Source organism: Microcebus murinus, chromosome 6, assembly GCF_040939455.1.
Source record: "Microcebus murinus isolate Inina chromosome 6, M.murinus_Inina_mat1.0, whole genome shotgun sequence".
Lineage (NCBI taxonomy): Eukaryota > Metazoa > Chordata > Mammalia > Primates > Cheirogaleidae > Microcebus > Microcebus murinus.
Window position 1 is genome coordinate 21377356 of NC_134109.1, and position 27483 is coordinate 21404838.

At 41.2% G+C, this 27483-nt stretch overlaps 1 protein-coding gene across 1 annotated transcript in view; it reads left to right on the plus strand.

Annotated features, from left to right (window-relative positions):
• SEL1L (SEL1L adaptor subunit of SYVN1 ubiquitin ligase) overlaps nt 1–10085 on the plus strand; it is a 59922-nt gene extending 49837 nt beyond the window's left edge. The window contains exons 20-21 of the mRNA XM_012758322.3: nt 2498–2626; nt 5801–10085. Of these exons, the coding sequence (XP_012613776.1) occupies nt 2498–2626; nt 5801–6010 (339 nt within the window). The 3' untranslated portion in view covers nt 6011–10085. The remainder of the gene's footprint in view (nt 1–2497; nt 2627–5800) is intronic.
• Nucleotides 10086–27483: the final 17398 nt, after the last annotated feature.

Below are 27483 nucleotides of genomic sequence, written 5' to 3' on the forward strand. Positions count from 1 at the left end.
GTGGTGCTTATTTATGAACGGAGTGTTTTTTTAAAAATTAGTTTATCATTGGGTTTAGCATTAATACTGTTTTTTTTAATTTTTATAAATGTATATCTAGAACCTTGTTCACATATGTAAGTATACAGAAATATGAAGTTTTATTATAGCAGCAGGGTCACTTAATTATTTAAACTGTTTTAGAGTTATATGCCAAAAATCAGAATGATTTGTCTTTAGGAATTAGTTTTAATGATCTATCTGCTGACAACCTGATAGATCCCCCTTTGGTTATGTTAAAAGCAAAGAATTGGAAACCTTGTAAAAGGATGTGTTCCCTGATATTGAAGCCTTTCGCTTTCTCCGTTTCTGGAAAGACTACTGAAAAGGCTTTAAAGACTTATGAAATGACCATTAATTATACTCCTCATTCTGTCATTTAGAGCTGTTTTGTTGACCTCATGTCTTTAAGTATTGAGGGAAAGTTGTTAATTTCATTTTGCTGACACACTATTTTTTGACAAAATGCAGCTTCTTCACATTTAGATATTTTAATTTCAATATGTAAATTTTTTGTATTTTAAGTTTACCTTAATATTTAAAATATTAATTATTAATATTAGATACTTAAGTATAGTTTTGGCAAGACTCTTAACTGCAAGCTCAGTGTGTTTGACTTCTGAAGATCTCTGCCTGTAACACAGTCATTGGAGTCTCTCTTGACTGTCAAGCCAATCAGCCAAGTCAGACTTAGCTTCCATCAGAAAGGCTTAATTCAAATAACATTTTGAATAAATAATAAAGTTTACAATGTGTTTGGTGACTAATATAAAAATCACATATAAGTTATGGCATTTATGGGATACATCTAGTAATAATTTATTGAAAGTAGTCAAAGTTAAAATGGCAATCTAATAATCTGTTTTTAGAATAGGTTATAAAATAAGAAAATTAATGTGCTTCTGATAACTTAATTTTAATATAGTATAAGATATATCTAATATAAATTCTTATTAATATGAAGTATGATAAAAGGCAATTATTTTGATAAGAGTTGGGAGAAGGGAATTTGTTTTCAGCTTTTGAGAATAATTGAATAATCATGTATAAAAATGAGAATAACTCCATTAGTTTTTATAAGACATCATGATCACCTTTTCTTATTTTTTCTTATTTTTTAAATGAAAGAGACATTCATACCACTGAAAGCTAATCAATCCAGCATCTAGTATAGTTAGGAAAGTGTTAAATATGAAATACTATGAGGATTGGCTATAATTGAAAAAAATAATTCATGATATTATTTGATAAGTCTTATTACCCTGTTCAATCTATTTAATCATACTGATGAATAATCCACAGAGTCTTTACAGATCACATAAAGTTTGATCCATGATCTTGAAAAATATGGCAATCCAAAAAAACCATTTGAGTTAAATTTTTTTAAAAAAAATCAGAGACACTAACCATAATGTTACCATTATTTGAAGCTGCTCTTGTTTTTAACTGCACACTCTAAGGATAAGAATTAGGAATAGCTGAAAGTTACTTATATTTAAATATGTGTGGAAAAAGTCATTTTTAGTGTTTAGCCTTTCTTTCTCATGTTTCGTGGAATTCAAGAGTTGAGTTTTCTTTGACAGTCATCAGGGCGTGGAAGAAGTAAGGTTTTCAAGTGTAAGTTGTCACAACTCCCACCATCCAATCTACCACATAGCTGAATTTAGAACACTGTATCCTGTGCCAAAATTAATAATGACTTGTTTTACCCTTTACAGAAATACATCTAACACAGGGAAACACCAGATGCCCTAATATGGGTTTATAATTAGTCAATAAAGGAGCCTTCTCCAAAGCCAGCACTTCAGGGTATCTCTCTGTGGTGGCCCCTGAGGTTTTTACACCCCAAGGCATTGCTCCTGAGGAAGGGGTGGGGTAGGTGAGGGGTGTGCTTTTCTTTTATAAAGTGGAGAAAAGTTGCTGTGCACATGGGCCTGTTCTCAGGCAGGTCCCTTTCAGGAAAAAGCATGTATGAAAGTTTGAGGAACTCCAAGATAGAGCCCATTAACACTGTCCATGGTAGAACCTCTTGTAAAATATTGAGTGTGTCTACCCCACTTTGAAGATCACTGCTCCAAACTGAAACTACAGGTTGCTTATACTCACTGAAGTTTTAAGTAGCAAAAAATTAGCTTGAGACTTAAAAAGGTCGCCCTTGGAAATCTCTAGGTTAACAGTGTTAAAGCATAGATATATGGCTATACACAGCATTTCTACATAGCTAATGGGATATTTTGGGGGAAAATGAGTCAAGTTTTTAAATTAAATTTTTCAAAATTAAGCAGTTAGATAATTAAATAAATTTTACCCAAGTAAAGCTTGGTTTTTTTCTTTAAGTGAAGGAAATTCATTTTAAAATGAAAACTTGAAAGGTAAAATAAAATTTCCCAATATGCAAACTAAATATTTTTACTTATTTTGACAAGACATAAATTTTTGTTTATTACCTATATTATAGGATATTCACCTTGCAAAACGTTTTTATGACATGGCAGCCGAAGCCAGCCCAGATGCACAAGTACCAGTCTTCCTAGCACTCTGCAAATTGGGCGTTGTCTATTTCTTACAGTACATACGGGAAACAAATGTAAGTGGGCATGCTTCCTTAATTAAGAAACAGATGCTATAATCTTCTCTGTCCTGGAAGTTTTTATTTAAAAAGTTGGGGATGTGTATGGCAGAGTGTGCTGCAAATGTCAGTTGTCTTCCCTTCTTCCCCCCAGGTGAAGTACCAAAGGATGACATCAGGTGAGGGATGAATGTAGACACAGAGTAGTTAATGCAGTTTTTAGGTAGCACTCAATGGTTCCTACTGCTAATGCATTTTCACTGATGAGTATGTTTTCTGGTTTAGTGAAAACTGAGACTTACTCAAAGCAGTTTGAAAGGGTAATTAACTAAATTCAGTAAACATTAAATCAGATGACTGCCTAGCAGTGATTCAAACCAGCCCCTTAAAAAGAAAAAGAAAGGCTGGGTACGGTGGCTCACGCCTGTAATCCTAGCACTCTGGGAGGCCAAGGCAGGAGGATTGCTCAAGGTCAGGAGTTTGAAACCAGCCTGAGCAAGATTGAGACCCCCGTCTCTACTGAAAATAGAAAGAAATTAATTAGCCAACTAAAACTATATAGAAAAATTTATCCAGGCATGGTGGTGCATGCCTGTAGTCCCAGCTACTTGGGAGGCTGAGGCAGAAGGATTGCTTGAGCCCAGGAGTTTGAGGTTGCTATGAGCTAGGCTGATGCCACGGCACTGTAGCCTGGGCAACAGAGTGAGACTCTGTCTCAAACAAAAAGGAAGAAAGACAATGAACATAAGAAACTATCTAGGGTGTTGTACTTCAGTTTCTTCTGGTAGTGAAACATAAGTTAAAAATGCCACAAGAATTTTCTTGTCTAAAAATAGCTTGAAATATTTAAATAGGCTAATGATAGACCTAGATAGGAGGTGAGTTACCCATTCTCTTCAAAACTACCAGCTTTTGGCCGGGCGCTGTGGCTCACGCCTGTAATCCTAGCTCTTGGGAGGCCGAGGCGGGCGGATTGCTCAAGGTCAGGAGTTCAAAACCAGCCTGAGCAAGAGCGAGACCCCGTCTCTACTATAAATAGAAAGAAATTAATTGGCCAACTGATATATATATATAAAAAATTAGCCGGGCATGGTGGCGCATGCCTGTAGTCCCAGCTACTCAGGAGGCTGAGGCAGAAGGATCACTCAAGCCCAGGAGTTTGAGGTTGCTGTGAGCTAGGCTGACGCCACGGCACTCACTCTAGCCTGGACAACAAAGCGAGACTCTGTCTCAAAAAAAAAAAAAAAAAAAAAAAAAAACTACCAGCTTTAGTTAACAATACTTATATGTTGGTGCTTTGGGGTTCTGCCATTTTTATTTATTTATTTATTTTTGAGACAGTCTCACTCTGTTGCCCAGGCTAGAGTGCCGTGGCCTCAGCCTAGCTCACTGCAACCTCAAACTCCTGGGCTCAAGCAATCCTTCTACCTCAGCCTTCCAAGTAGCTGGGACTACAGGCATGCGTCACCATGCTTGCCTAATATTTTCTATATATTTTTAGTTGGCCAATTAATTTCTTTCTATTTTTAGTAGAGACGGGGTCTCGCTCTTCTCAGGCTGGTTTCAAACTCTTGACCTTGAGCGATCCTCCCGCCTCGGCCTCCCAGAGTGCTAGGATTACAGGCGTGAGCCACCGCGCCCAGCCAGCCAGTTTTAAATTTTGTTTCCAATACCTATAGTTCTAGTAATGGATGAACTGGTGCAGCATATAACTCTGAAAGCTCTAAAATATTCAGAGTGCTTGTTAGCCACAACGGCTATTTAACTTTAGTTTATTTAGGACTAGAAAAGGATGATATTTCACCCTTTTGTAATGTCTTTCAGAACAGGTTAGTATGTCATTTCAGCCTTAGATTCTAGAACAGGCTTTCCCTCATATATTGCACAGATACAAATGTAGTCAACACAGCTCCAGCATAACACTGAGAAATAGACCTCTCCCTTTTGCCACCCTAGCCCATGCCACTGTGGTGTCTCCATAGACAGGGCACCAGACCCCTGGACGTGTGGGACTCTGTCTTCTAGTTGCTGAGAAACACATGTGATATCAATTGCTATAATTGCTTGGTAGCATGAGCCAGAGTATGCTGTACCCTATGCTGATTGAAACTATCTTTGTTCCTTTGATTAGAAAGCTGATAGTGTGGCAGCCTGCTGTTTCTCTCTTAGGACTGTTTCAGACTCTTGTCTCCCACAATTTTTAAAACGAATAAACTGTGATTACAGTCTAAGATTTCATCTTGCAATACACTGTACTGAGTATATTATATCTTTGCTGGGTTTTTTTTAATATAGAATTATAAAGAAGACAATAAAATGTCCCATAATCCTATCAGCTAAATATTCCAACTTAAAAAAAAGTACAAGAGTAATAAGTATTGATGGTAAGAAAGTAAAACACAAAAGTTCCCATCCCAGGTTCCTTTCCAGGGAACACAGTTAGTATTTTCTTATTTTTTCCCCAGACCAATTTAACACCTATACCTACAAATATGCATTATGGAGACCTTTTAAACATAATTTTATTTAAATAAAGGATTATACCCCATATTTACTTCCTTTATGGGTAAATGGCAGAAAATATCAGGAATAACTTTTCTTAAGTGACATTACAACAATGAAAAAATGTCATAGGCTAAGAACATAACTTTCAAGTTCAAATTCAGATGTTGAATATTTTGCATCTTAGTTAAATCCTAACTAAAAAGCATTATTCATTCAACTATTAAATGTATGAATTTCTTCAGTCTTCAACTACAAGAGAATAGTAGACTAGCCCCACTGTTGTAGAAGAGAGCTTTTCAGTTGATGTGCCAGTACTACAAATAGGGAACAGGTGGGCCACAATACTAATTTCCCCTCCTTGGCTCTCCATTGTCCCAGGGTTCCTTTCAAATATTTTCTATGAAAAATGGTTGAAAATTAGTGCATTAGATTACTGATGGAAAAAACCCTGTTAGACATTTTGTATAGTCACCTGTTATAAATGAATAGCTTGGTGCCTGAGACACATTATTTTGAGCTTCAGTTGAAGGCTTTAAAACCCTCTTTTTAAATACACATTGCAAAATGTTCCTCAAACCAATTATTTTTAGATTCTGTACTTATTTCTAATTTGTGATATAACTTTCCCAGTTCCTTCCCTGACATTTCAGTGGCAATAATGATTTTTATTATGTTATTTTCATTAAGATTCGAGATATGTTCACCCAACTTGACATGGACCAGCTTCTGGGACCTGAGTGGGATCTTTACCTCATGACCATCATTGCGCTGCTGCTGGGAACAGTGATAGCTTACAGGCAGAGGCAGCACCAGGACATGCCTGCGCCCAGGCCTCCAGGGCCACGGCCAGCTCCACCCCAGCAGGAAGGGCCCCCGGAGCAGCAGCCACCACAGTAGCATCCGCCATGTCCACCCTTGATCAGTGACAACTAAGGAAGTTGTTTGCTGAGAACACTTGCATTTGATTTAGGACTTTGGATCAGTGGTCACCTCCTGGAAGAGGCACAAAGAAGCATTGAATTCCTAAAGCTGCTTAGAATCTGATGCCTTTATTTTCAGGGATAAGTAACTCTTACCTGAACTAAGTTGAATGTTTGTTTCAGTGCCATATGGAATAACAACTCTCAGTGGCTTTCCTTTTTTTTCTTTCCTGGAAACATATGTGAGATACTCAAAAGTCTACTGTATCCAGCTATCTTCTATCCAGTAATGTCTACTGTATCCAGCTATCTTTCTTGGATCCTTTCGGTCATTCTTTCAGTGTGCGTAAGTTCTTATATCAGCCATCTTTAAGGTTTTGTGCATCAACACTAAAAACTGATCAATATAAAAAGGAAAACCTGGTTAGTTGCAAGTTTAACCTTAAACATGTTTGAAAGCCAGAGAATAGAACTTGCCTTTTAAGTAAAAAAAAAAATGTCTTGGAACTGCGATAACTGAGAAGCTTATCAGTCCACCTACAAGTATACACATTAAGCATATTTGTTATTTTAAAAGAAAGGTTGGCAGGTTTCTTCTTAATGGTGATTGTCACACATTATACTTCTTTCTTCAAAGACTGAAAGGACTTGTTTAAGAGTTTTTTGTGAACTTCACTTTTTTTTGAATGGAATATGTATGTAAAACTTAGTGAACTGAGTCCTTGCACTAACGTGAATTTGCCCTACCTACCACCTACTCGGTGTAATTTTCTTGTTTGTTTTGAATATACAGAGCCTTGATCCGGAAGCCAGAGGATGGACTAAATGGGAGAAATTAGAAAACAATATTAAACAACTCTGGATGGGGTACTAGGATCATAGACACACTTTCCCAAAAGTTGAAGCATTTGTTCCCAGAATTTATTTTACTTTGCATTTCTTATTGAACAAAGAACAGATCACCCTCCTGAATTCTTTAAATATGAAATGTAATTGCCAGGATATTGCATACAGTGACTACCATTATCGTACTAGAACTCAGACAGAGAATCAGAGATGGATTAAACTCAGTGGTTGATGAAAGCCAAAGTCTGTTTGTACCGTTCTATACTGTTTAGGTACCTTTTTATTTCTTATAGTTTTATATTACAGTAGAAAGTCAGCCTCCTCCTTAGCTATCTTATTCACCATCCTCTCACTGTTAACATCAGGAAAATCAAGGCTACTACACTTCAGAATTTGCTGGTTAAATAGCATGGGAAAAAAACAACAAAGAAAACTGAGAACTTCACATAATCACACAAATGAAACAAAGCTTAAATTGAATTTGTGTTTCATTTTATTGTCACATGGTAGCATTCACCAGCCTGTATCTAGTCTGAGACTGCATTCATATCTGAGCAGGCTTTGATGCCTGTTAGCATCAGTCTATTGATACTAACCTTTATACTTTTTCCCATAATCCCTCATCTGCTGGAAAACTTGAAGAGTTTATTACTTACAGAGTTATAGTGCTTTGTCTTTTGAAGTTGGGATTGTATTTAGAACTAGATTTAATTGGTCTGTAATGAACATGAAGGCTTTAAATGTGAAGTTGTATACATTGTGTTTAGAGTATTATGGGAAATCTGGTAAGCAAACTTTCCTCCCAGATAATTGCTTCTGAATTTGAACAGGTGGTCACAGAGAGAACCATATGTATAAAAGCATGTCTGTGAAAGGTAGGAAATTTTACCCTCAGCAGTGTAATGTCGCTTTAGGCAGCTCTTGTAAATATTATGAATTGTTCTGGTCTCTTACACATGGAGATTTGAGTGCAGTTGGTCAGTATGTTGCTGTCTTCACTGCCTTTTTCCCCCCCATCAAATATGGGTAATCCATGGTAGCTGCCATGTTCCATTTAGAAGGAACTGTTTTAATTTATTTAAAAGTTGTAAAACCCCTCTAAGGTGACTGTCAACTTCCATTTTTTTCTTCTGCCAGCCATCTAATTTCTCCTTTAGCATTTGTATCTCTATCTTCATTTACTTCCTTCCATTAGTACTTTGAGAAAACATTTCTTAAAACAGTGTGTACTACCTAGGCCAGATGGGAAAGTGTAGTCTTGTTCTTCATGTAATAAGAAACTTGCTATTAGTTTACACTTGCCTTTTTAAATTAACATTCCAAATATCATTTTCTTGGTTCGTTTCCACTTCCTGTTTTACCCTGGGTCATTTGCTACCAGAAATTTGAATGGTATCTTTAAAATTTCTTAGTTCTTATGGCTTTATTTAAAAACTGTCTCAAAATACTTTGCTTCCTTTTTCATTTTTGTTCAGGGGACGTGGTACCTAAGCAAATAGGAATTGGTGGGTTTGGTTTTTCTCCTAAAATAATGCTCAGTACTTACCTAATCAAATGGCATCCATTTGAATAAAATGACAATAACTAAAGCTAGTTAATGTCAGTGACATTAAACTGACTCCAGGATTCAGGAGTTTTAATGTTAGAATTTACAGTTAACAGAGTGTGGCTTCATTTCTCCATGGTAGCCCATCTCTCCTCATACCTTTTATAGTGTGTCTTCCTGCCTTCAAAGTTGATGACAGTAGTTCTCTATTTAGCTTATGTTCTCTTGGTTTGGTTTGTTGGTTAGCCAACTCTCTTGAAACTATCCATTTTGCTTCTATTTTATTTTATCAAGGTAGCATTGATGGGGTTTTTTTCTTTTTGTGTTTGAAGTTTTTGTTTCTGTTTTCTAGGTGAGGCTTATCTTAGTTTTGATTAATAGTCAATGGCACAGAAAAAGTAAATTAAAGGCTTTTTTCAGACTTCATTATTTAGCAATTAAATCAGTTTAATTTATGAATCATTAATCTTGATACTCTTGAGGATTTATTACTTTTCTGCATGTAAGGTTAATTTCTGAGAGTTTTACCACTAAGCTGTTTTATCTCTGTACCATTGGCAACTTTTGGAAAATTACACCAGTGACCTGGTGATGATCTGATGATTTATTCAATTAAGGAGCTGCTGATGCCTCGAGGAAACTTAAATATTTTATATATAGGAATCTTTTTCTTTTGCTTTGTTTTTCCTTCCCTTCCTTCCTCCTCATGTTTGTTCTTCAAACCAGTGTTTTGGAAGCATGCATGCAGGCCTGTAAATGAAAACTGTTAATACAATTCTTCATGTGTGTAGCATGTGTCTCAATGTCTAACTACATATGCAAAAACTTCCTTTACAGAGGTCTGGACTAGCATTCACATGCACATTTCAAAACAAGATGCTTCAGGTAAACCGTCCCTTTACCTGCCAAGAAGAGAAGGGCTATATTTGCTCCAGTGACAGCTGATATTTATTTTGAAAGTGACTATAATACATATTACATAATATTATGACAAAGAGGTATGCATGAAAAAATTAGAGAAAAAGAAAACTTCTATTTTCATGCAAATATCTTTCATCAGTCATCGCTCTCAAACGTGAAAATATACAATTTCTGAATGCTACATTGTCTGAGGTACTACCTGGTTTTTAAATGTGTAGTATTCGTTGAAAAGAAGCTAAATTTCTCCATCTATTTGGTATATCAAGAAAATTTTAAATGATCACAAGTAGAAAATGATTTATATTTTAAAGTGACTATTTGCACAAGAAAAAAATCTGATTTCTGTGCATGAGAAGGATGGCTTGGTTATGTACATGGAGCCATCTCAAATGAGCTGTTTTTCCTATTTGGTTTGACAGACAAAGGCTGACACTATTCTCTTTGATTTAAAAAAAAAAAAAAAAAACTCATAAAACTTATAATGTTGATATGATCAAGGTGTAACCACTATGAATATTTAGGAGAGGAAGTTTTAAAAGACCATAACCTGGCATTGTGAAGGAACACCATGGTAGACTTTTTTTGTAAATTTATTTTGTATTTAATGAAATGCAGTATAAAGGCTGGTGAAGTGTAATATAATTGTGTAAACAAATCCTGTTAATAGAGAGATGTACAGATTCGTTTTGTACTGTATCTTGAAACTTGTGAAATAAAGATTCCACCTCTGGTTATCCTATATGCTGTAATGTGCTGTGACCAAGCACCTTCCCAATCAGCCTCCTTTTTTCAACCTGAATGATTTGATTTTTTTAACTGAAACTCTTTGGAAATTAAGGAGGTTCTAGAAACATACTTTTGGGGCAATTTGAATCCATCTTTCATTTTTAACTACTGAAATTCAGATTCCTATAAGTCGAATATTGCCTTAGGGAGAATATGAATTTGCTAAGAAATGTTACCATCTTATAAATCTCTGATATCTTTGACTTGAATCAACCTGTGATATATATAGTAAGCAAGATTCACTCAAAATTAGCCTGATTATTGTATAATTTGTCTAAAATTTGCTTATGCATTGCCTTCTCCCAGGAAGTTTTTAAGAGGGCTTGCAGAGATGCATACAATACAATATTATAAGATTTATTTAGAATAAATAAGATCTGAGTAAGGGGGAAATGAAAAAAAAATATAAAACCAGGAGGGAACTCTGTACACAAAATGCAAGTTTGAAGTGGGCTACAAATATGGCCATCACCTTCCTAGCAGGCAACTCAGAAAAGATGATTGAGGTAAAATGTTCTGCCTTAGAAGCTTCAGATCTTTGGATTAAAAGCCTGCATGATGCAAACCAGCAAGAGGGACACTGGATCTCAAATTTTACTTGTGGGAGCACAATCTGCCACCCTAGATGACCTTGACTTACCTAAAATAAAAGTTGAGGGGCAGTCAGATGTCAGAGCCTTCATACCAGCAGGTTGACCCTTCACCCTGGAGCTGGGTGTGATGCCTGTTGGCCACTTAGCCTCCCTGCCAAGTCATTAGAATGAGCCCTCGATCTTCAATGGATGCAACTTGATAAGATATAACCTCTTTCCTTACTTCCATTATGATACTAATGTAGATTGGTTAGACCAGCTTTGATATTTGCTTATGCTAAGTAACAACATATACGTGAATTATGTGCAAGTAAAAAATTACAAGTAATTTCCATGGTAGAAACTATGGAGAAGAAAGAAACAAGAGAAGAAAGATTTTTATTCTTTGACTATTTTCTATGAATAAATAAAATGAACTTTAGAATCTACCAGTTCAAAAGGAGGTCCTAATGTGTCATGGGCCTTGTATATTTCTTCTCTTATCACTTCTGCCACTACTCGTAGAAAACCATCAGATTGAAGCTTATAATTAGATCCTGAAAATGCTACCAACATAGTAGATTATCATTAGTACTACATTTTGAGCAAAACTCTGATTTTCCTAGAGGCCACTTTTTTTTTTTAATCTCAGTTTCCCCTAAACATGACCTAGTGGTGATGCTTAATTGTGTCTTAAATGACATTTCTAAAATCCCCACAATTTTTTCTCGTGTAAGTTGAGTAGAATGTGGTTAGTTAACTGACTTTGGAACATTTCATATAAATATTTTTGTTCTTGCTCAATCCAGTTTCCTTTTGCCTTTTCTCTACCTCCCAGTGGAACTTTGTTAATTAGCCTCTCAGAATTGAAAAAAATTTCTCATAGTCTTGCAAGTAATATATATGAGATTCAGGTATCCTAAGTAAGGATTCTGACTTTGAAAATGAAGATGTCATTGAGTTTTACATGATGCAAGATTTAAATATGAACAACAGAAACCTCCATTCTCGGAAACAGATTTATTTCAAGATGTGAAAGCACAGATGTGGGTTTCAGAGTTTGCCCAAGTGGGTTTCCCCACTCTCTTCCCCCATGGCCTTGTCCACTGTGTACTTTTCTTAGGAGAATTTGATTAATTGAACTTTTTTTTCGAAATACAATCTTCTGGAATGAATAGAGACTAATCCGTGTGCGCGCGCATGGTGGTGGGAAATAGAACCTTCCAGCTGATTTTGTTTCCCTTATGTGCTAGTAAAGAATTTACTTGAATTTTCCCAACCTGCCCATGTACATTATTTTCTTTTACATACTATTTAGACAGTACTCTTTGGCTGGTAGCATCTTACATCTTTCAGTAGATGGAAATTTACTTCCAGGACAGAGAGAGGTGAGAACAGCACAATATTTTCCCTACAGCCCTATTTGGACTCCAGCTGAAGTATGTGCTGCAAGTGGAAGTGTCCACACTGGAGCTGTAAACAGCAGCCTTTATTATTTCAAAAGCAAGAAAAAAGGTAATTGAAGCCATAAGTTTATTTAATTGGTATCTGTATTTCATTACTCATTTGAGACTTAAAGTAATCGAAACCTCATAACTAAATGGATGTTTTGTGTACTCGGGTTAGCAAAACCAAAAAAGAGTCAATAATTAAGTCTCACTGCACACAGCGCAGTTAGGGACAGGACTTTCATACCTTAGAGCAGTGAAAGAGAGGAAAGACCTACGAATAAGGATGAAAGCCCGCCCTTAACTACGGAGAAACTAAATTGCATCCCATTAGACCTCTTACCTGTATGTAAAGGGGCTTTTTAATTGTGAGTCACCATTTCCAGCACAAGAGTAATTATGACACACAGGGGAGAGGCATAGGGAGAGGTGAGGTCTAGACACAAGCACCTTTGGCTGCAGTTGGGTCTTGCATTCCCAACCCGTATGCCCTTGCCCTTCCTGAGTTGCCTGAACCTTTACTAACAGAGATTAGTGATTAGTCCTAACCCCACTGAATGACCCTAAAATGCAAAGGAAGAAGAAAAATATGCTATAGAAAGCGGGAGGCGGGAGGCAGTTCTAGACTGGGTTCTGGTCCTCACAGTGGGTAGATGGCCTTGGATGAGCCACTCACTTTACATGGTTCTCACAGGCTTCATGGCTGGTTGCAGTGGATGGTGGTTAAGGTCCTATCCAGCCATTGGAGATCTTAATTGCCAAAAGAAATTGAATAGACTTTTCTCACTGGTTCCAGACTCTTCTAAGGTCATGGTGGAAATGACACCTTCCACTGTCCTAAAATGGTTGGCTCCAAATAATTTACAGGCAAAGTTGCCTTTTATGTCAAAAAGGTCAACCTTAAAATTTATAACATAAGGTTTCATTTTGTCATTCATTCAATAGTCTTTATTAATCACCTACTGTGTTCCAGACACTGAAGCATAAAATGAATTTAAAGGTGAGAATGAATGAAAGAATGAATTTAAAGAGGCTGTTGTCCTCTGGGGGTCATCTTCACCATTGATTGGTGGAACACAATATATGACAGGCACTAAGTGCTTTACATGCATTATTGAATTTAATCTTGAATACTCCACAATGTCAATACTGTTCATGTCATTCCCATTTGACAGATGAGGAAACAGCTTTGAGAGGCCAAGCAACTTGCTCAAGGTCATTCAGCTAATGTTGAAAGCTTGAATTCAAATAAAGAATTCTCTTGACTATAAAACCCAAGTTCTTAATTATTATGCTATGCTGCCTCCTTAATGCAACATGGTCAGGTTTATAATGGAGGTGTAAATACAGTCCCATGATGGAACAGGAAAGAGTAACAAAATGTGCAACATTTCTTCCATTTACCTGTCAACCTTGTCCATGCTAATATGCTGTTCTACTTTTAACATGTGCTCCTAAATCAGTGTTTGCAGACATCTGCTGCTTTGCAATTATAAAGACTTAAAAAACAAATCTAGAACACACTGGGGTTCTCATCTCCGAGCCGAAACTCCAGGGTGAGAAGGAGTGGCTCGAATGGCTTGAGGAGCCATGTGGCTAGGACCTCAGTCTTTTTCCATTTGACATCTGCCAGGACCAGGGCATCCAAGATGGCTCCCTCACTCACATGCCTGGTGCCTGGGCTGGGCTGGCCAAAACAGCCGGGACTGGCCAGCATCACCCTGTCCACATGTGGGTGTCTCAGAGTAGGCAAAATTGCCTCACAGTGAGCACTCCAAGAGCCCAGGTGGTGCTGCAAGGCCTCTTAGGGCCCAGCCTTAGAAATCCCAAGCATTTCCACTGCATCCCACTGGTCAATGAGTCATGTAGGCCAAGCCCAGGTTCAAGGGTTACTGGGTGGAGGAAGACTCCATCTCCCAGTGGAGGATCAACTTGGGCAGATAAGGAGGAAAGAAATCAATGTGGTGGCTGTCTTGGAGATTAGGCTGCCACAATCACAAATTCATTTTTCTCTGTGGCATCAGCAACCTTTATAGTCAACACATAGTTATGGAAATCATCAGTGTTTAACTTGCCTCTAGATAACTTCTCTGTATATAACTCGTGCTACTAATTATGGGAATATGAGGGTGACACACACAATGAATCAGACAGCCCCACCTTCACGGACTTCCTAAACAGTGGCCTTCGGGAGCTTTTCAAGACCAAAGCTGTTTCCCTGATTTTAAGTTTTAAGAGCTTCTAATTTAACTGCTACCAACCCAGTTTGTCTACAAATTTAGAACTAGACCTCCCACATCAATTTTCCTGAAATAGCTGAGCTAATGAAAAGATTAATGGCACCAATGGAGGATATTGCATGCAGTGTTGCTCACACCTATTTCAAGTCTTCTACCTGCTTTGCATGCCTTTCTTCCCTACCTCTGCCTTCCTCCTCCAGGTCTCTGCTCAGACTTGCCTGTCCCCACATTAAATCAGGTCCACCTGTTATACAACCCTTTGTGTTTTTCCTTTATGGCACTTCCTATCATTGCTGACAGTATTTGTTTGATCTTGGTTTCCCTATTGATAAATCCCAAGAGAACAGGCACTGGGCATACGCTGTCTAACCCACCAGTATATGCCCACAGCCTGACACAATGCCCAACCCACAAATTAATATGATTAATGTTTGAATTAGCAAACGAACTTTCCAGTAGAAATAGCATCATAAAAGATGGTTAAAGTCCAGAGTTGGTGCTAGAGAAAATCTGCCTAAATGCAAATATAGTGTGTATGTATGACTTAACTACTTCGTGTAAAATTTCCCTGAATCCCCTGCCCAATTCTCCCTGCTCCCAAGCAAGCAGGAGAAGTCCCTGCTGGGAAAACAGCGTAGAGGAGGGAGAGGAAAGTGTGTATGGCAGCTACTTTCATGGCTTATGTGGGGCCCAGGAATGACCACTCCTATCCCACAGAGGGGTGGCTGTGCTCCAGGAATTGAGGCAGAAGGGCTCTACATTGAAGGTGGCCCATTGAAATAACAAAGCCGCTTGCAAGCTGAAAAGCAGGGAACATAGAGCACTCAAGCCACCATTGAAAAGAAACCAAGGCAACCTCTGCCCCACTAGCTACCGTGTGGCAATTGCACTCAGTACCGCCTGAATGCTATATGTGGCTGAGGCCTTGAGCCAGGAAAGAGGAGCACTCTGATGGAGTCGGGACGAGATGCGGTTGTATCATGGTTACACACATATATAGATATACTCACATGGGGCCCGGGCCCTTTGACACATGTCTTTCTTCATCGAGTAGGTTGATGCTGCTATAAGATCATGCAAGAAATATAGTTGGGGGATTTGCTTAGGTTTTCTCAAAAGTCTTACCAAGTAATGACACTCATGCCAAAGTACTATTAAAAACTTGAAAACTAAGTTTTCAATATTCTTCTAGTACTGCACGTACCTCACTCCTTTCTCAGGATTTTCTGGGTGAAGAAGACAGGCAACCGTCTCAGTTCCATCTTCCTGCTCCCTCTGGACTTGTTTTGTTTATGCAAAGGGAAGCTCCAGTGGGGTGGAGAACCAAGTCCACAACCCAGGCAGTCTCCTCTTACTCTGCCCAGCATCGCTTCTCTCAAAGGTTAACAGTAATTGTACTGGGGTATAGTATGGATTAGATGCTCCAAGTTCCTTTTTTTGTGTGTGTTGAATTGCAACCTTATGTCTCACATAGCTAATAAGATAGTTTTAAATCCGCGAATACCAGTTCCTCTGGAAAGCATGGCTGTAGTTACCAAGATGTCCACTAGAGAGCACCAAAGGGCTACCTCTGAGGGAAAGTTGCGGTGAAGAAACTGAGTGTTTCTCAAGTTTTTCAGGCATCTTTTCTGGAGATGGAAAGCATGGATGTGTGCTCCCCTGCTGTCCACAATAAAATCGTTGTAACTGCCAGAAGTATCGCAGAATGTTAAAAAAGTACATTAGACCAGCAAGCAGTGCGAGTTGTGAAAAGTGTTCTGGCTTGTGTTGCTGAAGAGTGACACTGTCACTCCTCCACTGTCAGCAAGTGATAGGGTCCCCTGCCTCCCCAAATATTTTAGTCATTAGAGTGGGTTCAACGATGGCTCCCAAAAAGATATGTTCCTGTCTTAGTTCCTGGAACCTGTGTTTGTGGCCTTATTTGAAAAAAGTTAGGCTGGGCGAGGTGGCTCACGCCTGTAATCCTAGTACTCTGGGAGGCCCAGGTGAGCAGATTGCTCAAGGTCAGGAGTTGGAAACCAGCCTGAGCAAGAGCAAGACCCATGTCTCTACTATAAATAGAAAGAAATGAATTGGCCAACTAAAAATATATAGAAAAAAAATTAGCTGGGCATGGTGGCACATTCCTGTAGTCCCAGCTACTCGGGAGGCTAAGGCAGAAGGATTGTTTGAGCCCAGGAGTTTGAGGTTGCTGTGAGCTAGGCTGATGCCACGGCACTCACTCTAGCCTGGGCAACAAAGCAAGACTCTGTCTCAAAAAAGAAAAGAAAGGAAAGGAAAAAAGTTAAAGATCTCGAGCTAAAATAATCTAGATTATCTGGTTGGGCCCTAAATCCAAGGACAGGTGTCCTTAAAAGAAGAAGGCAGGCCAGGCACGGTGGCTCGTGCCTATAATCCTAGCACTCTGGGAGGCCAAGCTAGGAGGATCCCTCGAGGTCAGGAGTTCGAGACCAGCCTGAGCAAGAGCAAGACCTCCATCTCCACTAAAAATAGAAAGAAATTAGCCGGACAACTAAAAATATATGGCGGCATATGCCTGTAGTCCTCGGAAGGCTCAGGCAGTAGGATTGCTTGAGCCCAGGAGTTTGAGGTTGCTGTGAGCTAGGCTGGCACCATGGCACTCTAGCTCGGGCAACAGAGCACACTGAGACTCTGTCTCAAAAAATAAAATAAAATAAAAAAATAACAGAAAGACAGGAGAAGACACAGAAAAAGAGAAGTTCACATGAGGACGGAGGCGCAGTGTGGAGTTATGCGGCCACAAGCCAGCAAATGCCTGGAGCCACCAGGAGCTGGGCAAGGCACAGAGGGGTGGCCCCCCAGAGCCTCCAGAGGGAGCACGGCCCTGACGACACCTTGATTTTGAACCTCTTGGCTCCAGAACTGTGAGAGAATAAAATTTTGTTGTTCTAAGCCACCAAGTTCACAGTATTTGTTACAACAATCCTGGGAAACTACAGCATGCATTCTCACTGGGAGTGACAGGATCTCCCCAAGGGGGAGAAAACGGGTTCTTGGGGTGAGGGGTGTGAAAAAGTCTCCAATGTTGCAATGGTTTGTTGTTCTCCAAAGGGCCACAGTATATCAACAGATAGAGTGTGTCTGGGGTATTAAAATTGTACTCATGATGGGGAGGAGGATGATTAAGGAGGGGGAAGTCTAAAAAGGGTCCTTAGGCTGGGCGAGGTGGCTCACGCCTGTAATCCTAGCACTCTGGGAGGCCGAGGTAGGCAGATCATTTGCACTCAGGAGTTCAAGACCAGCCTGAGGAAGAGCAAGGCCCCCCGTCTCTACTAAAAATAGGAAGAAATTAATTGGCCAACTAAAAATATATAGAAAAAAAATTAGCCGGGCATGGTGGCACATGCCTGTAGTCCCAGCTACTCGGGAGGCTGAGGCAGAAGGATTGCTTGAGCCCAGGAGTTTGAGGTTGCTATGAGCTAGGCTGATGTCACGGCACTCTAGCCCAGGCAACAGAATGAGACTCTGTCTCAAAAAAAAAAAACCTCCTTAGAAAAATGATTTTCTTTTTAAAGTCAAGAAATGCCACTGTATGCCACACACACATCAGTGTTACTTTCAATTTTTAGATGACATGAGGAAAAATTGAGATGTAAGAAAAAGAAAGAAAAGTGAAAAACAACTGGAACCTGATGAATATTTTTTTTTCTCAGAAAAAAACACTTTGTATTCTTCCCTCTTCTCTAGCCCCATAAATATAACCTACAAGTGTGTTGGGCGCACTGGATAGAAATGAAAAAGAAGCTTCCTGCCTTCAAGAGACTTATGGTCTAGAGAGAGAATGGACCAGCCCAGGGGGTGAAGGGTATGTCACAGATAGAGCCTCTCACAGCGTCCCAGCCAGTGAAGGGGTGGAAGTTTTGGAACCCTCCTGAAAGAGGAGGAGCTGGGGTGTAGAAGACAAGTGGGAGTTAGCCAGGCAAGAGAGAGGGCTGCAGGCCAAGGCTGTGCTCATTGGAACACAGACACTTCCTCTGTGCTCTGTCTCGGGTTCTCCATCCTTTCCATTTCTGCTCTTACTGTCTTGGTGAAGGTCCTCAGTAACAGTCTTTTTTTTTTTTTTTTTTTTGAGACAGAGTCTCGCTTTGTTGTCCAGGCTAGAGAGAATGCGGTGGCATCAGCCTAGCTCACAGCAACCTCAAACTCCTGGGCTCAAGCAATCCTGCTGCCTCAGCCTCCCAAGTAGCTAGGACTACAGGCATATGCCATCATGCCCGGCTAATTTTTTCTCTATATATTAGTTGGCCAATTAATTTATTTCTATTTATAGTAGAGACGGGGTCTCACTCTTGCTCAGGCTGATTTCAAACTCCTGACCTCGAGCAATCCGCCTGGGCCTCTCAGAGTGCTAGGATTACAGGCGTGAACCACCATGCCCGGCTAGTAACAGTCTTCATACCATCTCTGCTCCCCTGCCCTTCTGACTTCCCCTGTGTACCAGACAAATCCTCCTCAAACAATTTTGCAACAGACGCATACTTCCTCTGCTCAAGAACCCTCTGTGGCTCACCATTACAGGATAAACTCTCCCCAAGCTTACTACTCAGATTCTAACAACCTGGCCCCTTCTTTCTTCTGTCATCTAGCCAATTCTGTTTTCATTGCCATTATCATCATGCTAGAGGTAAAAAATATATATTTTTTTTTGAGACAGAGTCTCACTTTGTTGTCCAGGCTAGAGTGCCGTGGCGTCAGCCTAGCTCACAGCAACCTCAAACTCCTGGGCTCAAGCAATCCTCCTGCCTCAGCCTCCCGAGTAGCTGGGACTACAGGCATGCACCACCATGCCAGGCTAATTTTTTCTATATATATATATATTAGTTGGCCAATTAATTTCTTTCTATTTTTAGTAGAGACAGGGTCTAGCTCTTGCTCAGGCTGGTTTCGAACTCCTGAATTTGAGCAATCCGCCCGCCTCGGCTTCCCAGAGTGCTAGGGGTAAAAAATATTGGCAGTGACAAAAGGGCTATTTCTTTGGCTGCAGCTCTGACTTCTCTGTGAGAGCTCTAGGCCCCTCTCAAAATGCTCCTGGTTAGTCCCTGGAGTCCCCAAGCAGTCTCAGACCTGGTGTTAGAATCTCCCACTAACTAATGTCCCTTGTCTGCTCCGGTGAACGATATTTGTGTGATGTGGGCCGTGCTCCAAAGCGCTCCGAGGTCCTCTGAGGGAAACGGTGCCCGCTCCATTCGTTGGCTCCAAAGCAGCATCGCTGTGCCCTCGTCACACTGGAGAAGGGTGTTCATGACACGGCTGCTTCAGTTTTCTGGTGGCCCCTCAGACTCTTGCGTGAAGCCTGGACACAGGGACACAGACTGAGGTCCAGATTCCAGGCTGTTCCTCCTCATCTCTAGCCCACTGTCCTCGGGATACGTCCCTGTGCTTTGACAGCTGACTCTTGATGAATTCTGTCCCACGAAGAACCCTGAGACAAGTGTGGCTCCTCAGCACATGCAGCTGAGATCCCCAGACTGAGGCTTCCCTGCTCCTCACACAGCTGGCGTTTGAGGCACACTGAAGTGTCCCCGACCCTCCAACCCATGGTCACGTTCCCACCCTCTGAGCTCATCGCTTTTTATCGCCGGGGCCTTCTTTGCTATCATCTGTGCTGCCTACTTGCACCTCCCGTGCTGTGTTGTGTTCTGTTTTTTGAAAACACTGAGGTAGCGGAGGACAGAGCTGGCCGACGTCAACCCGACGAGTCATCTTGTGTGCCCAGTTGTTGAGTGCGATGACACGAGAAGCAAAGATCTGCGAGCTTTGTACCCAGTCCCTTCCATATGCCGCCTCCCCGGACCTCAGCTCCCGTCTTCCAGGGTTGCTCCTTCCACGCCCGTGAGAAGCTGAGAACCAGAGAGTAGCAGGCACCTGATGTGGGAAACGGACAGTGTGGACAGGAAATGTCATATGCCAGGATCATACCCATTTCATTGTCTACGAACCATTAATCATGTTGTTTGCTCGCTTTTCCTATTAGACTGTTGATTGTTATTGATCTGATCGTCGGGGTTAGTGTGGGTTGCGATGGGTGAGGAGCATGAGGCTAGCTTAGAAGGAGGGCCATAGGGGGTGTAGGAGATGTGGGGGTTGGAGGAGCAGGACACCCTGTAAGAGGCTCCCCAGGTGGGTCTGCTGCAGCCACTTGTGAATGGCCGCAGGGCTACAGTGCAGGGCTCCAACTCCAGGAGGCTGAAATTCTAGTCTTCTGGCTTGAACAGGTGCCAGTTTAAAGCTGTTTCACTTTCTTCACAAAGTCCTCACCTAATACCTCTTGCTCGTGGTGCCCAAACCCTTAGAGATTATCAAATTGTAGTGTAAGATTTTTGAAACGCAATTTTTATCGAATTAGTTGTTGTCATTTCATCCTCTAGGGAAAAATAGCTAGTTGTACACTTAGCAACTGGAAGCCTTCCCTTCCTTTGATGCATATGAAAACCTGCTTAAATTTCCAAACTGAAACAGAATTAAGGCCGGGCGTGGTGGCTCACGCCTGTAATCCTAGCACTCTGGGAGGCCGAGGCGGGTGGATTGCTCAAGGTCAGGAGTTCAAAACCACCCTGAGCAAAATCCAGACCCCCGTCTCTACTATAAAGAGAAAGAAATTAATTGGCCAACTAATATATATAAAAAAAATTATCCGAGCATGGTGGCGCATGCCTGTAGTCCCAGCTACTTGGGAGGCTGAGAAGCAGTAGGATCGCTTGAGTCCAGGAGTTTGAGGTTGCTGTGAGCTAGGCTGATGCCACGGCACTCACTCTAGCCTAGGCAACAAAGCGAGAATCTGTCTCAAAAAAAAAAAAAAAAAAAAGAAAAGAAAAAGAAACAGAGTTAAGTAAAAAGGTGAAAAGCCATCTTTCAGATTTATTCTCGATATAGTGAAAAAATAATTTGTCATTAGACCCAAAGCTGGATAAGCAGACAGCGCTAATGAGCTGAAATGGTTGGCCTAGCTGATGGAGATGAAGCAGCACTTCTTGCAACTCTACTTAAGATTCATATCTCTAGGCCCATCCTTTATCTAGCTAGGGGAAGGCAGGGCCCTTGATTGACAGCCTCACCAAAACTCTGTGGATTGGAGGAGGAAAAGAGAATCCCGGTGCTGTAGCCCACAGAAAGAGAAAGAAATTCTGAGCAGACAAAATCCATGGATTCCATTACAAACACCATATTTATTTTGTGCTTTTATATCATTTTATTCAAGCAGTCATCGATACTGATTTAAGAACCCAGAATGTCCAGAGCCTTAAATTAGGGGTTCAGGTCTTTCCCTTGAGGAGCTGACAATCTAGCTAGAAAAGAAACGCATTAATACACCCATTTGTAAATTTAGAAACTGAGACACAACCAAGTACAATGAACACACTTACTTTAAAAATTACATAACTGAAGCAGAACTTGCAGCTAGGATCTCTTTGTGACAGTCTGAGACAAAAGAGTGTATTGCAGTGATTCCCAACTTTACCCAGTATGAGGGCCCGTTTTTAAAAAAATTTAAAGACTTCAATGTAATAGTTGTCATATATTTATTTATTCAGGTAATAAACTAGGAAGGTCCACAAATGCATTTGCCAGCCACCTGCGATAACTCTGACTTCCACCAGGGAACCTCAGTGCGTATATTTTCAACCACGAGTCTTGGAATGGGACACCATTTAGACTAGTTTACGATGTGACTTGTAATATTTCACTTAATTTGTTGGCAGCTCTCCCTGCATCACACGTAAGGATAGATTTTGAATAGCTGTCTGGGAGACGCCTATGGGGTAGAAGGGAAGCACAGGCTGTGGAATCTGAAGACCTGATTCTAGCTGTGCCTCTGTTGTGGCCATGAGATACTGGCAGATCACTGACCTTCAGCTGAAACCATGGGCATAATAATGACCCATGCCCCGCCTTCCTGATGCTCCAATCCCACCCCAAGCTTCTGTGACAGTCCTCAACAAAGCTGCTTCACCCAACCTGGGTTGCCACCCTGAGACCCTGTCCAGAACTCTCCTCCCTGCACCCTGCCCCACCCTCCCAACTCACTCGCTCCAGTGCAGCAACTCTGCAGGCAGAAACTTAGAATCCTGAACTGTGGAGCAATGGACAGGGACTCAGGACATCAACTCAGGGGAGGTGACGCAGCTTCTTGGTGAGCAGTTAACAATAATGGATGTTAAATGCTCATTCAGGGAGATCACAGCTGCTCCACAAGTGTTTGTCCCTTGTCCCCTATGAATATGCTCCAAGTAAAATAAAAGGTCTAGATCTTCACTATCCAATACCATAGTCTCTTGGCCCCTGTGGCTACTGAACACTTGAAATGCGGCTAGTCCAAGTGGAGGCAGACTCTAAGGATAAAATTCACACCAGTTTCCAAAGACTTAACATGAAAAGTAGTTGAAGAATATTATTTTAGTCCATTTGAGCTGCTATAACAAAGTACTATAAACTAGATAGCTTATAAACAACAGAAATTTATTTCTCACAGTCCTGAAGGCTGGGAAGTTCAAGATTAAGGCCCTGGCAGATTCCATGTCTGGTGAGGACTCACTTTCGGTTTCATAGATGGTTACTTCTCTCTGTATCCCCACAATGTGGCAGCCAGATGTGGTGGCTCATGTCTGTAATCCTAGAGCTTTGAGAGGGCAAGGCAGGAGGATCACTGGAAACCAGGAGTTCGAGACCAGCCTGGGCAACATAGAAAGATCCCATCTCTACAAAAAGTTTTAAAAATTAGCCAGGTGTGGTGGCATGTACCTATAATCCCAGCTACTTAGGAGGCTAAAGCAGGAGGATTGCTTGAGCCCAGGAGTTCAAGGCTTCAGTGAGCTAAATTGAGTGACAGAGCAAAACCCATTCTCAAAAAAAAAAAAAATTTAATTTAAAAAATTCAATTAATGTGGCAACTGAAAAATGTCAAATGATACATGTGAATCACGTCATATTTCATTGGCACTGGTCTTGACTACACAGGTTTTAACTTTCTGTCCTGCTATGAAGTTCCAAGATTTAAACATGAACAGTCTTACAGGGGATGAGAAGTTCTAGATAATCCTTGGACTTAGCTATTCCACTCCTTGGAAACTATTCTAAAGAAACATATACAATGTGGGTATGTTTGTAGCATTGTTTATACCAAGAAGAAAAGGCTGGAAACACCTAAATGTTCAACAATAAGGGACTGGTTAAGAAATGATGGTACATCCATATATGAGACACATAAAACCATTAAAAACTTGCAAGACATTCTCCATAAGAATCACCTGAGACACTTGTTAAAAATATCAATATGAAAAGACTTCCCCAGGCCCCTTTCTGAAAAATTCTCATTCAACAGGTCTAGGGTGAGACCTGTCCATTTCAGTATTTAAAAAGTGAGCCATGCACAGTGGCCCGTGACTGTGACCGCAGCAGTTTGGGAGGTGAAGGCAAGAGGATCCCTTGAACCCCGGAGTTCCAGGCTACCATTAGCTATGATTGAGCCACTGCACTCCAGACTGGACAACAGAGCAAGACCCTATCTCAAGAAATAAACAACAAAGGGTACCCAAGAGATTCTGATTTCCAGACAAGTTTGAGACACGCTAAAATAATTGATAAGTATATGCAACTACATGGAAAAGATATCCAAGATAGTGTTTGGAATAATATTTCATGATGCACTTTTGTTTATAAAACAGGATTACATGTGTGCATGTTGTATGTAGAAATATACCTGTTTATGCATAGAAAAAGATCTGGAAGGATATGAGCCCGGCTGCTACAGGTGGTTGCCTCTGGGAAGTGCAAGAGGAAGAGGAGGCAGACTGTGCACTTTTACTTGCATACTTCAACATTAGTTTGTTTATACATCACTTAAATGAGGGGGAGGAGAATCCCCTTGTGATTTCATCAGTTCCCAAGTGTCTGGGGAGGGAGAGCAGGGGAGGAAGCCAGGGCTGAGGCAGTCAGCTGCGCTCACAGCCACGGTGGCCACGCAGCCCAGTGGCGCCTGTCTTGGGGTCCCCCGGGGTGGGGCCACCACCGTCCTTCCCCGGAATCCCAACCTGGGTCCGCCCTGGGCGCGCACCTCTCCGCGCGCTGCGGCTCTTCCCCTTCCGCTGCCCCGACGCGCGGGGGAGCCCTGCCTTGAGAAGAAGACTCCAGATCGCAGCTTGTCCCGTGGCAGAGCCAGAGCGATGAGGTCACCCAGCACAGCTGCAAACTATTTCAAGGAAACAGGTGGCCGCTCTGGCCTCCTCGTGAGCTTGGAGTTCGCTGGGAAAGGTCTTTTCAAGGACATCTCTGCGGCTGGGAAAAGGGGGCGCGGGGTAATGGAGTGTCCTCTGGAGCCTGCAGACATTACCTTCCTCCAGAACAGCGGTCTCAGCCCTGGCCGCACATGCCTTCACTGGGAGAGCTGTAGGAATGCTGGGCGGGGGTTGCACCCCAGACCACCCAAATCAGAGTCTCTAAGCTGGGGTCCAGGCATCAGCATTTGGAAAGCTCCCCAGCGATTCCGTTGGACAGCCAAGGTTGAGCCCACTGGCCTCACCCTTGCACCTAGAGTCCCTCAGACTGCAGCATTCCCTGGAAGACTGTCAGATATGCAGAATCCCAGGCTCCACCCAGACCTGGTAAATCAGAATCTGCATTCCAACAAGATCCGCAGTAGATCTGCGTGCACTTTAGGGTTTGGAAGCGCTGCTGCCATAGTCAGTAGGCTAGAGGATGAATGTACCGGTTCCAAGAGCTCACAGAAGGGGTGAAAAGAGAGGTAAGCCCATGACTTCTCTGGGGTGCATTCTCCTCGTTGATCTAACAAAGTTAATAAAACCTTCATCTTGGATTGTTGTGATGATTGAGCTTGACACTCGATACTTAGCACTCGGTATATATGAGCTCCTGTTTTGTTAGGATCATTACTGTTTTTAATCCTGAAATGCAACCTGCTCAGTTGCCTGCTATGAACAGGTGTTGCCCATGTTTCCTGTCTAGCTCAGCCCCCATCCTGACAGCATCGAAAGTCTTTTTTTTTTTCTCCCAGGGGCTCAGACAGGAGGACATGGTTCTATCCAGACCGTCTCCGATTCCAGAGTTGTTTTTCCTGTTAAAATCATGTGATTGCACCATCGTTGAAAAGAAAAACAATACAAGGGTGTAGGTTCTCGTAATTGCTGTGGAAGCTGCAAATGTGGAGTGTGTCTATGCCAGCTGGAGAGGGGAAGGGGTTTGGGAAGGGGTTTGCCAAATCCTGCCTCCCGAGCTTCTTGGTGGCGGTTCAACTCTGGATCGAGAGTCTGAGAAGCTGTGTGGAGATGGTCCCATGACAACTGTGGAATCATCACTGATCAACAGTGAGTAGTGACAGCACAGTTTCACCCAACAATGATATTTTTCTAAAAGCTTTTTAACAAACGCTAATTAAGCATTTCCTACGTGTCAGACATTGCACGATTATCTCATTTTATCATCAAAATTACCTCTTGGGGCTGGTATTACTTTCATTTTACAGGCAAGAAAACAGGCTCAGAGATGTTTAGTTCTAAGATTAAACAGCCATGGGGTAACAGAATGAGTGAGATTCATTCAGAGGCTGTCTTGGGCCCCAGCCTACTCGGGGTCACTCTATGGTACTGCCTGTCCCAAAACCCAGGAGGACACATATGATATTGGGGGCTGGAGCCCTTAAGGTTAAAGATTGTTTGTTATTCTTTGTGGCATTTTCTTCCTAGTGTTGAGAGAGGCACCATCTCCCTAAGTTACTCTGCCAATGCCTTCATCCTCTGAGAGGGAGGACAGCAGTCCACTATTAACTACAGTTTTGTGTTTGCAAACTATAAGAATTGAAAATCATATTTCTCACTCTCTTTCACCTTTACATTCAAGAAGCATTTATTGAGGATGTCGAGAAATACACAGGTAAGTAAAAAGGATCTTGTTGGAAGGACAAGAGTGTGGCAAAATGATCCTGGCTGTTGGGGGAGTGGACAACATTTGGTGATTTTATGGGTCAAAAAGGGATTTCAGGCAAAAGGAACAGAAGAGGCAAAGACAGAAGGTGTATCTCTGTGCTCTTTTTTTTTTTTAATCACTAAAATGCAGGCCTTTTGAAATAAAAGCCAATGTAGATATTTAAAAGCAATACTATAATATTTTTTTTTAAGACAGAGTCTCACTTTGTTGCCCAGGCTAGAGTGAGTGCCGTGGCGTCAGCCTAGCTCACAGCAACCTCAAACTCCTGGGCTCAAGCAATCCTACTACCTCAGCCTCCCAAGTAGCTGGGACTATAGGCATGTGCCACCATGCCTGGCTAATGTATTTCTATATATATTAGTTGACCAATTAATTTGTTTCTATTTATAGTAGAGACGTGGTCTCGCTCTTGCTCAGGCTGGTTTCGAACTCCTGACCTCGAGCAATCCGCCCACCTCAGCCTCCCAGAGTGCTAGGATTACAGGTGTGAGCCACCACGCCCGGCCCATCTTTTAATTTCTACAATACAACTTTTGTGCCTCTCCCTCTAATTTAAAATATTTGTGGTCCTTATGAGTGTTATAATGCTGATGAGCACTGAATTTCTTTAATGTTGATACTGCAGTATAACAAAGCAAGCAAATCATCTTATCTTTAGCAGAAACAAGATAATATTGCAATTTCTAATCCTCATTAAAAAATCTATTTTCTTCCTTCAGTGTTCTCTTGGTCTTCTTTGACATGATGGGCTGTTAAGCAGACAGAATTAAAAAATACTGTTGAGCTGTGCAACTAGTCACAAATTCCACTTCAAATAGAAACACAGCGCACCATTGTCAAAAGCTGATAACAGACTGACATACTCAACCCTCATAAACTCTCACCAACCAGCCTCATGCGGTAGTGGTGCCAGTCAGGTGGCAGAAGTTAAAATTAAATCATTAGCATAGCAGCTGTCTGTTTAGCCCTTATGGCTTACTAATGTTCTAATTATGCCAGTCAATCTGGGAGGATTATTTTGTTGAAACTTATTTTATTCTTTGGTATTTTAAATACATTCATTTCAAAAATGAAATATAAATATAAAAGACAAACAAAAATGTATTAATAAAAATAAAAGGATTTGTTCTGTA